This window comes from Myotis davidii, unplaced genomic scaffold (assembly GCF_000327345.1).
Source record: "Myotis davidii unplaced genomic scaffold, ASM32734v1 scaffold42, whole genome shotgun sequence".
Lineage (NCBI taxonomy): Eukaryota > Metazoa > Chordata > Mammalia > Chiroptera > Vespertilionidae > Myotis > Myotis davidii.
Genome location: NW_006294243.1, coordinates 1029932 through 1041408, shown reverse-complemented (window position 1 = coordinate 1041408; position 11477 = coordinate 1029932). Strand labels below are relative to the sequence as shown.

General features: G+C 39.8%; 1 protein-coding gene across 1 annotated transcript in view; it reads right to left on the bottom strand.

Annotated features, from left to right (window-relative positions):
* The window catches only part of VGLL3 (vestigial like family member 3), a 42490-nt gene that overhangs the window by 28552 nt on the left and 2461 nt on the right, over positions 1–11477 (bottom strand). The window contains exon 3 of the mRNA XM_006768266.2: positions 2986–3519. Within this exon, the coding sequence (XP_006768329.1) occupies positions 2986–3519 (534 nt within the window). The remainder of the gene's footprint in view (positions 1–2985; positions 3520–11477) is intronic.

The window sequence follows — 11477 nt, the reverse complement described above, 5'->3', positions numbered from 1 at the left end:
CCGAGTGCACAAATTTTTGTGCACCAGGCCTCTAGTGTGTATGTGTGTGTGTGTGTGTGTGTGTGTGTGTGTGTAGCTAATATGAACTGACCACCAGGGGACAGCACAGAACAAAGGAAGGCCCTGGTTTGCAGCCAGCAGCTGGGGATGGAAAGCCCTGGCCAGCAGCTGGAAGGCTCCAATTAGCCCTGATCGCCTGCCAGGCCTAGGGACCCTACCTGTGCACTAATTTCATGCACCAGACCTCTAGTCGGTATATAATATCTATTCACAAAAGGGAGCAGTAAGTGCAAGTAAATCAGGCATGACAAGAAATAGAGCTAGGGCACAGGTGATGCAAGTGAGGCACCCTGGGCCCAAAACTTAAGGAAGCACATATAGTCAGGACCCTGAGAATGAGTATTTCTTCAACTTTTATGCCTAAGGCACCTCACTGTTCTCAATTCAGATCAGAACCTTCAGAAAAATAATAGACCATTTCACTTTTCTTTTGAAAGAACTTTGCCTATAAAACCTCAGAACTCTATTGCTATATTGTGTAATAATTTTATAATTAATTGCAGATATAATAAATGGTCTTTGAAGAAATGTCAAGAAATATAGAATTATACAAGTTAAAAAGTGAGGTTATCTCAACCGCACAATTCTCTTCTTATGTATATACCCAAGAGAATTGAAAACAAAACTTGTATATGAGGGTGACTTGTGGTACTATTCTTAATAGCCAAAAAAATAGAAACAAACCAATTCATAAATAGATAAACAATGTGGTATGTATGTTCATATAATGGCATAGTATTCACCCCTAAAAACGAATAAAATTCTGATACATCTACATGGATGAATCTTGAAAACACAGGCTAAGTGACAGAAGGAAGATCAAAGGCCACATATTGCATGACTCTATTTACATGAACTGTCCAAAGAAAGAAAGTAGTTTAGTGGCTGCCAGGGCATATGGGATGGGAGGAGGGAAATTGGAAGTGACTCCTGAGACATGGGATTTCTTGTTGAGGTGATAAAAATGTTCCGGAACTAAATAGAGATCCCTGTAGAATCAACTACGATGCAGTTAAATGTAACCATAGCAAGACTGCTACCCAATTCTTCTCACAGCCCAAAGTTGACAGCTACAAAAGTAGGTAACAGGTGACAGACAATTAGAAACAGAGAGCAACAAGCAATCACACCATTTTCAGTTTTTATGCTCTAGAATGCACAGAGGGGATGTTTGGGACTGAATGTCTTTGTCCCCCTAAAATTCATAGGTTAAATCCTAATGATTAGTGTGCTAGTATTAGGAGGTGGGGGCTTTGGTAGATGATTAGGTCATGAGGGCAGAACCCTCATGAATGGAATTAGTGCCCTTATAAGAGATTTCAGAGAGCTCCCTTGTCTCTTATGCCATCTGGGGACACATTGAGAAGACAGAGTCTGTGAACCAGAAAGTGGGCCCTCACCAGACACTGAAGGTGCCAGAACCTTGACCTTGAACTTTCCAGCTTCCAGAACTATGAAAACTAAATGTTTGCTCTTTACTCCACGCAGAGTATGGTATTCTGTTATAGCAGCCCAAAGTGACTAAGAAAGGAGAGAACATCCTTTTTGCCTACTAAAGGCATTAAGTGTGGCCATGCAGGTACCACGGAAGGACAATAGGAAAGAACCTCCAGAAATTGGCAACTCAGGATCGCAGCTACCAAACTGGAACTCTACTCAGATCAGGCGCCAGGCATCCAACAACTCAAGAGTTGCCTTCATCCTGCTAGTATGTGGCTAAGAAAGAAGGGAAACCTGTTGTTAGCTCCACCACATTCTTTTCTCCTAGAGAGAGAGAGAACCAAGTCCCCTGACAGTTTCTTAGGAAAGCAGTTTGAACCAGAGACTCAATAGGAAGCTGAACCAGATGGGGCCAAGCACGGACCAACATTGGAAAGCTCAGTGCAGAAGCAAGAGCCAAGATTAGATTATTCCACTCCTGTCAGAGTGAATGCAACTTGATGCTGGGCATCCATTCCTCTGGGGGGTTCTCTTCTGTGAACCAGCACTCAGGTAAAAGACCCTGCATACTACAGAAAAAAACAACAACAAGGAAACAGTGACTTTCTCTAAACTTCTGGAAAGAAAGTTCTAATGTGTCCCAAAATGTTCCAGGGGAAGAACCTGGGACTGGAGGTGAAGGGGGTGGCTTTGGAATGTAGACTCTGGGGATGTAATCACTGACTTGATGGGTCTTTTTTAGCTTCTGAAGCCTATGATTTTGCGAACTCAGAACTATTAATACTATTAATATGACAGTCTGGTCCAAAAACCAAGCTCAAACATTTAACACCATGACCTTCAGAACCACTGAATTCCAGACGAGCTGAATACTCTAGGAATAAATATTTCCCTTACCACTTTTTATAAATCTGTTGAATATAAACTTTATAGTAGTTTTATTAAGTCTGGAGAGAGAGAGAGAGAAGTGAGGAGAAGAAAGGGGGGAACAAAAGGGCAAAAAACGGGAAGAAAAATACAGTTTTAAAAAATACATCCCCTAATCTTTTTCAAAGAGTGGACCATGGACTACATTCCAGGAGGCAACTTGTTTTGTTTTATAAACCATAAAAAAGACCTAACAAAAAAAGAAAAGAAAGAAAAATAACTGAAACATACTATTTGTGATTCTATTAGGCATTCACATAGCACAGAGCACAGAGAGGAGATTTAGAGAATATGCTCAATACTTTATAAACATAAAGTACCAATGATTCCAGTCCAAAGGAACAGATCATTAGCTTCCTCAGACTGTACTCCATGAATTACTCACACCAGTTTCTGCAGGGATGCAGGAATTATTGCAGATGGTTAGGTTCTATAAGCATATTGGCAAAGCTTAACTTTACACATAAGAAAAAATATTTCAAGGTACTTATAGCATCCCCTCTTTTAAATATTTATTTCCTTTTTCTCTTATGAAAAGGGGGAGTTCCCCCAGCTCACCTGTATCAAACCCCGCACTTGGCACTATGTCCACAGTTCCGTGGAAGGCTCCGGCCCACGCTGAGGTAGCAGTGCTGACTGTCGTCGGATCTGTCTTTGTGATGTCACACTGGGGAGCAGGAATCCTGGCTGCTCGCACTGATGGCATCAGCAGGGGCCCGTAGGATGAATCCAGGGCAGAGCCAGCAGAAGGGTGGTGGTGGTGATGGTGATGGTGGTGGTGCCGGTGGTGCATGTGAGCGTGGGGGTGGTGGTGCCGCAGGTACACATCATGCATGTGGCTGTAGGATGGGCTCACCTGAGATGCCAAAGGGTAGTGCCAAGACTCAGACACAGGAGGGGGAGGGGCTGGGCCAGTCTGGTGCAGGCCATGTCCCGGCCAGGGACTGGGGTCGGCTGTGGTAAAGGTGCCAGGGGGTGCAGTGACCTGGAAATCAGGATGAACTCCCCCCAAACAGGGTGCAGGGGGCTGGTAAGAGCTGGTCCAAAAGGAAGTCGGGAAGCTGCTCCTCTGACTTGCGAGAGCTGAGCTGTCTGAGAAGACAGAAAAATAAATTATTTACATAAGATTCCATTCTGCGAGAGGCTTGCCTCCACATGTCCAATATTTTATAGCAGACGAATCAGGATGCACTTCAGTCCCCACACAGAGGTGGGCTGAGACAAGGTGAGCCTCTGAGCTCCCAGGCCAAGTCAGCCGCAGGGTTCACCGTGTTGAGTCCCCCCGCGCTCGTCTGTGCAATTTATTCAGTCACAATTTACATTAAGGTCTCCAAGTTGGGATTGAAAAGCTTCATTTCCTCCTGAGTGACTTGCTGCCACCAAGTCTGAGCAAAGATCCTAGGTCCTTAGTCCTAGGTAAAGAAAATGTATGCCATAGAGTTTGTTCGAGAAGGTTGGAAATGACGATGCTTACTAACTTCCTTTAAATGCAAATATACTTTTCATTCAAACGAAACATTTTAATGCTGAAAGAAACAAATGGAAACAAAGTTGCATTTAATTATGCTCACTGACACTCATTTTCCATCAGAAAGCTTATTTTTTTTTCCCTGTGGAGTTCTGAGAGTCTATAAGAGTAATAGCTAACACTTAAGGATGGTGGCCAAATGCCCAACAGTTTCCATGGATGATCCTAACGAATCCTCCCTTCAGGTAGTTATTGTTATCTTGTGGTTACTGTTATTCCCGTTTTATCCATGTGGAAATCGAGGCAGGTAAGAAGCCAAGACTTCACAGCTGGCCAGTAGGAAAATGAGCTTTGAAACAGGTAGCCTGCCTCCTGGATGGCCAGCAGTCTTCATAACTGTGCCACAAGAGGGCACACTTGTCACTAGAACCTGAACATTAGATTTTGGTGAAGTTCCTGTGGAAATCAAGAGATTTAAGCAGGAGTGATGGATTTGAGAAGGTGTTGGGAAGGGGAAATCATAGTGATAACCTCTCCCGACTCCGCTTCGATGCACTTTCTCCACTCAATCCTTGTAACATATTTATGGAAGACCTACTATGTCCCAAACACAGATGGTCAAGGGATGTCATTTTTAATCACAAACTGATGGAGGACAGACAATAAATCGCACATGCAATGTGACATGGTAGGTGCTCTCATAAAGGAAAGCACAGAGCAAGGGCCCGGAAGCCTAGGAAAGAGAGAGCTAAATTGAAAGGAAGAGGAAGGCTAGCCTTGGGAAGAAGCAGTGGAGAGTGTTTTAGGCAAATAAAAAATTATGTGAAAAAAAGACCAAAAATCACACACACACACACACACACACACACCCTATACATGTGAAGTGCCATTTGAAGGATTAAAAAGAGTTCTGTGGGCAAAAGGTGGAAAAAACTTAGACAAGGATCCAAGAAGGGCACAGGTGGGTATGACCTTGCCAACCATGTACTGAATATGGGTGCTGTCCTGAGAAGATCACTGAGCTTTGAAAAGTTTTAAACTGGAGAGTGATACAGTCAGATCTCCATTTAGGAAGACTCACACCACCAGTGGGAGCCTGTGGCCCATGGTGTGGGAATGAGTGAGCACTGGATTGGGAGTCTAGAGAGCTCAGTCAGAAAACTAGCACTCAGTTCTTATCCTGTCTCATTTTTATTTGTTTTTGTTGTTGTTAATTCTCACCTGAGGAGAGTTTTTTTCCCATTGATTTTTAGAGAGAGTGGAAAGGAGGTAGGGAGATAGAGAGAGAAACGTTGATGTGAAAATGACACATGGATTGGTTGCCTCCTGCATGTGCCCCTCCTGGGGCCAAGGATCAAGCCTACAACCAAGGTATGTGCCCTTGACCAGAATCGAACCCAAGACCCCTTAGTCCATAGGCTGACACTCTAACCACTGAGCCAAACTGACTAGGGCAATCCTATCTCATTTTATGACCCCAAAAGGATCTGTTGACCTCTCTGTGGCTCAGTCTTCTGCAAAAGTCTGAGGCACTTGAATGAAAATTCTAAATATCTTCTGACTCCATACTTCTATCACTCTGTAAAGTGGCCTATAAATTATTTCTATCTATAGATTAAGATAAGGTTGCTTAGAGTATTAGTCATGCTTGTAAAGTAAGACAGTACTTTTATACTAGGTACACACACACACACACACACACACACACACATACAAAACAAAACAAAAAACTTGCAAGATCTTTCCATTGAATAAAGAACATCCTAAGACAGTGATGGCGAACCTTTTGAGCTCGGCGTGTCAGCATTTTGAAAAACCCTAACTTAACTCTGGTGCCGTGTCACATATAGACATTCTTTGATATTTGCAACCATAGTAAAACACAGACTTATATTTTTGATATTTATTTATATATTTAAATGCCATTTAACAAAGAAAAATCAACCAAAAAATGGGTCATAGGTTCGCCATCACTGTCCTAAGAAGTACTCTGAAATAAAAGCATTCAGAAATCTGACATATCCATGTTCTCACTTCATAAATTTCCAGGCCAGTTTGTTTGTTTGGTTGTTTAACTTCAGGGAAAGCTTGTATAATGGGAATCAACCACCACATCTGTAACTTGACTAACATAATTAGGATATTGCTGTGGTATTCAACAATTCCCTTTCTCTATCCTCCCTAAAGGCTGTGGCATTAGCACTGCAAACTTTCCCACTCTCTCCCGTCTGCCCGGAGCGTTCATCATTCACTCCATCCATCCTATGGACGGTCAGAGAGTCCTGTCTCACAATCAAGTCTCTCCCCCACCGAATCTCCGAGGACCTCACCTCCCTTGGGAAACCTGGGAAATATCAGTCTTCCAAAGGCAAAGGATAGAAGTGGGTGCCGTTCTTCAAGTCTTCAAACAGTCCTGGCAAACTCCTCATTGAGTGAATTTGTTTTGTCACAACCACAATCCATCAGAAAATAGTACTTAAAATCAAACTTCCTGGCACTGGAGCATATACATTTTATTTAAGAATGGTCTTCCTTTGACATATGAAAAATAGCTGCTAATGACAAGAAACAAAATTGCATAAGCTGTGAGAAGAAAATTCAATTTGCCTTAAGTGAGGCTCATTATGGAATATTTCTCTCACACCCACAATGGAAGCTGTCAATGTGTAAAGTTTAAAACCCATACAAGGAGTTTATAGAGGCTCCTTACATCATACAGTGCAGCTTTGCCACCACCGATCTGCCACTTTGCTCTCATAGATCCAATCTTTGGTACCAAATCCTTCATTCTACTCATAACCGTCATCTCCTAGTGAGGCTAAAATCCTATTATAAACATTGCTGAACCCAACCCGTGGGTGTGTGCCAGAGATACAGAGTTCCTTAGTAAAAGCCACCATTAAAATATCCAAAGTACAGAGAGTATATGTCATTTCTCTGGCTGCTTTCCTTTTATTTCTTTTCATTTAGATGTACATGGGCCCAATTTTATTTTATAGATGCCTAAGCATTTTGGATATACATGTACAAATGTGAATAATGAACAAATTCCTTACCAAAAATGTTGTCCTATTTAGGAAGTATTGTATTGTGATTAGTGAACACATTGTCATTGAAACTGAAACTCTATTTTTTAAAATGCACTTCATAAAGTCTGAACAAAGCTTTAAAATGCCTTAGGGAAAAATAAAATTAGAAGCAACTTAGTATTTTCCCAGTTGGTATGTCTCCTGAGATTAGTATAATATGCAGCCATTTCAAAAACAATGTTACAATTTACAAGTAAATGAAATGATACCGAATAGAAAATATATTTAAGGACAAGTCTAAACTTCAAAACCACTATTGGCTATCTTGATTGTTAAGAAAAAATCTTGATACAGAGAAACAGATGACATGCTTTTTTTCATGCCTGGGAATCAGTGTACTTATTTCATATATATGTAAATTTTTTTTCATTACGTGAGTCTTTGCTCACAAGAACTTAATCACAGCCACATTTGTTGGATGAAAAAGCATATGAGAAACTGTATGAGCTATTTCCATGCAATATATTACTTTTCAGGTTAGTGGAGGCAATTCAGACTGAACAATGTTAACTCTCCAGGGTGACTGTGGGATCAGTGTTACTTGACAGTTGGATGATGTTAACACTGACAATCTGACACGTACAAAAAATATATACATTGATTCAGCTTGCATTTGGGATTGAAAAATATTACACACACACACACACACACACACACACACACACACACACCCTTATTCCTAAACAACAAAATGACAAACGTGATACATTATCCACTACAACCCACCCAAAATATACCCAGTAACTTCACTGTGTGACTTATACACAAAATATATATTAGAAATACAGAAGAATTTAACGTGGGCCATCAAATGATTCTTTCAATTCATAGTAGCTGGGAGACTTTTTACGTTAACTCTAAATGTCTCTTTTAAAAAAATCTAAGGGCAAACAATATAAGCAAGAGAAAATTCAACATTTTTTTTAATTAAGTACTGTATCACTTAATTTTGGAAAAAGAACTATATTAAAGTGGGAAAATGGGACAATAAAATGCTATAGGACCACTATCAAATTATCTTAAAAACATTCAGAAAACATATTCTTAGAACAAATATTGACTTAAAATAGCAATGTTAAAAGGTAGCATTTATCTTTTTATTAATCTCAGTGAAAAAAAATGCTACTGCATTTTCAACCTAAAGAGTCCTCCCTATAATTTAATTCCCATCCTCTTGTCTTGCTTCCCATGAAAATAAATTGTTGGGTCAGAGGTGAAAGGACATGTGTTCCAACGCTTTCTGTCAGGCGAGAATTAGGCATTACCATTATCTCCAAACATTGCCCCCTATCTACTTTGTTCTAGAGTAGCTCAAAATGGGTCTTGTGACTCTAAAATAAGAGATTCAAAGGCAACAGCAGATGCCACATTCTTTGGAGGCAGGACACTGAGGCACCTCAGACCTCACTTTTCTTCCAGGTGCCTGCTCTAAACGTCCCAGCAGCGACGGTCCCAGCAGGGCCTCCTGGAGATCTGGCTCCACCATCTCCTTCCCAGTCTCAGTGGCTCAGAAAATCAGTCCTTCTCCCCCTCGTCCTTTTGGTGTTTTAAGTTACTACTCGTTTAGAGAGGTCTTTCCGGCCAGAATGAGTTGCTCCAAGCACACTCTACTAGATCAATCAAGCAACAATTGCTTTGCTGCTATAGTAAGAGAAGATGTCAGTAAATATGTTACTACTCAGCATAATTTTCTTCTTCTTATTTAAATCTATTTTTATTGCTTTCAGGGAGAAAGAGATAGAAACATCAATGATGAGAGAGAATCATCTATTTTCTGCCTCCTGCACGCCTGCTACTGGGGATTGAGCCCACAATCCGGGCATGTGCCCTGACTGGGAATTGAACTGTGATATCCTGGTTCATGGGTCGATGCTCAACCACTGAGCCACACTGGCCAGGCTCAGCATGGTTTTTAAATCAGTGATTTGTTTTGCTGCTGTGACTCAACTTAACATCTCCCCTTTCACACACACACACACACACACACACACACACACACTTTCTGTAATATTATTGGGGCACTGAGATCAATACCTAGACATATTGAAGCTGATGTTTCTATTTGGATGGGGATAAGGGGACAATGGGATTCATTAGATTTTCTTAACTGAGATGCCTTATTCAATCTCTGCTAGAATGTGTAGTGAAATATGAGAGAATTGATATTATATCATGCCAAAATACAAATATTTCTTGTCAATTGTTTGCCTAACAGCTGCAAAACACCTAAACAGGACTTTCCTCACACCATCAAGATACACAAAGTATAACCATTATTCCATTATTAGCTGACATTCTATTCTTGTCAAAAGATTTACTGTGTAATATATTCTGCAATCAAACATAATTCAGTTTTAAATTCCTTTGTAGCACTATAGCACTTGTGTGGCACTGCAAAAATTTCATGCCATAAATTAGACCCTATAATTTAATGCAGCTGGTCAGCAGCTCTTGCATAAAGTATTACCACAATGACCATCAACACTGTCAATAGCCTTGAGTACCTACTATGTCCAACACACTGTGCTTTTGCCAGAAATGCAAACTTCTAGACACAATGTTTCTGTATAAAGACCCAAGGTTGGTGTTTTATGTGCAAAATAAGTGGACACAAGAAAAAGAGAAAATGCACCTGACCTTCAGTTAGCTCCTTGCATCAAGCCCTATGCCAAGTTCTCCACACACATTATTAAAAACTATTTATTATAACCCCAGGAAATGGATATCAATAAACACATATTATATAGGCAAAGTTGAGCCCAGAGAGATTTTAAGTAATTAATTCCAAATCACATTGCAACCAGACAGTAAGAAAGCTCAAACTTAAACCCAAAACAAATAGAACCCAAAGACTGCATTAACCAAACCTGTATGACTTAGGCAATTAATCCAAAACTCCCCATAACTCTCTTTGCTGGACATGGGGTCTCAATTTATTACACCTCTTTTTAAGGTATTATTTTCTAAACCTTTATTTTGTGAATCTATAAATTGATTCAGTGCTATAGTTATGTTTGGTTTATCTGAAAATGACTGAATCACAACTAGAAACAATGGAATCACAACTAGAAACAACAATGGCAAAGTTCTATTACAAATGGGAAGTAAATAATATATCTGAAATCACAGAACTTTACAGAGAAGAGATTTCAGTACTCACTTAATTCAACTCCCTTATTTTACCAATAACAAAACTGTAATCAATGATTTCATACAAGGTATTGCTAATAAATTCTCCATTGAGGACACTTTTGTTTTCTAATCTGGGGTACATGGTATGAACTTGGTTTATCTAAGTCAGTCACTTAATCATTCAATTCATATTTATCCCAGATCTTCCTTATAGAAATGCATTATCCCAAGTGTTAGGGAAATAATTAGTGGGAGACGGAGAAACGGAAGCCAAAGAGCACAGTGTGCTTGCCTGTGCTACTCTGGTAAACTGACATAAACAACTCTAAAGATTCTTGTTTCTGCCCCTCACTTTTCATTGCATTCCACACCCACCAGCATTTTACTTTGCAGTCTTTACCTGGGGCCTTCGCACTGGATGTTCCCTCTGCCTCACATAATCTTCCCCTGGATATTCATGTGGTGCAGAGCACTCTTTCTTCCTTCAGATATATGGTCAAATATCATGGTCTTAGAGAGAACATCTATTATTACCCTAATTCCCTTGGGTTCCACTGCATATTTGTTACCTGTCTCTTTCTCTAATAAGCTCCATGAGTGTAGAGCCTTAGACTCTCCTGTGCACTGACATAGTCCTTCTACCTAGAACATAGTAAGACCCTAATAAAGATGTGCTGTGTAAGTCAATGAATAAAAGAGGAGATGAATTTGAAAGCCAAATTTAAAATAATGCCAAGAAAATTGTAACAACAGTTACTAAAACATTACCTTATTTACTCACTCTATACTGAAATTTGATATCTGCCCAAATGTCTTCTCTATTCAGTCATGCATATTACAGAAAAAACACTGAACCGTAGAGTTTTTGCATATATACTATACTTCACTTAAAACTATCCTAGTTATAATACTATAGTATAGACAATCATGCTCACATATAGCTATAATTTTGGGCTCTTGTTCCTGCATCCCAGGTTAAATGATTACTAGGGTTGCCTATTCCCAGTATTCTAAAAGAAATAGGCACTGTATTTATTACTCTCCTAGCAAAAAATATGCTGATAGGCTCTATTATTGATATAACAAACTATTAAAGTCAGCTAATTCATTAAAGTTTTCTTATTTTTAGCCTTTCCAAGTTATTAAATGTATTCACCATGTACTATCAAGAAGAACATTGGTTGGTTACATAACATCTTACATTTCCAAGGACTAAGTTCTCAGTTCTGTGGGAAGTCTGTAATATGTATTCATCAAATAAGCAGTTATGATTCCCAATCCATCTCTGTCAAGACACTTGAATTTGTATTCCTCCTTCTGGTTATAGTCACTGCTTATCTTAGTATTCTTCTTATTTACAG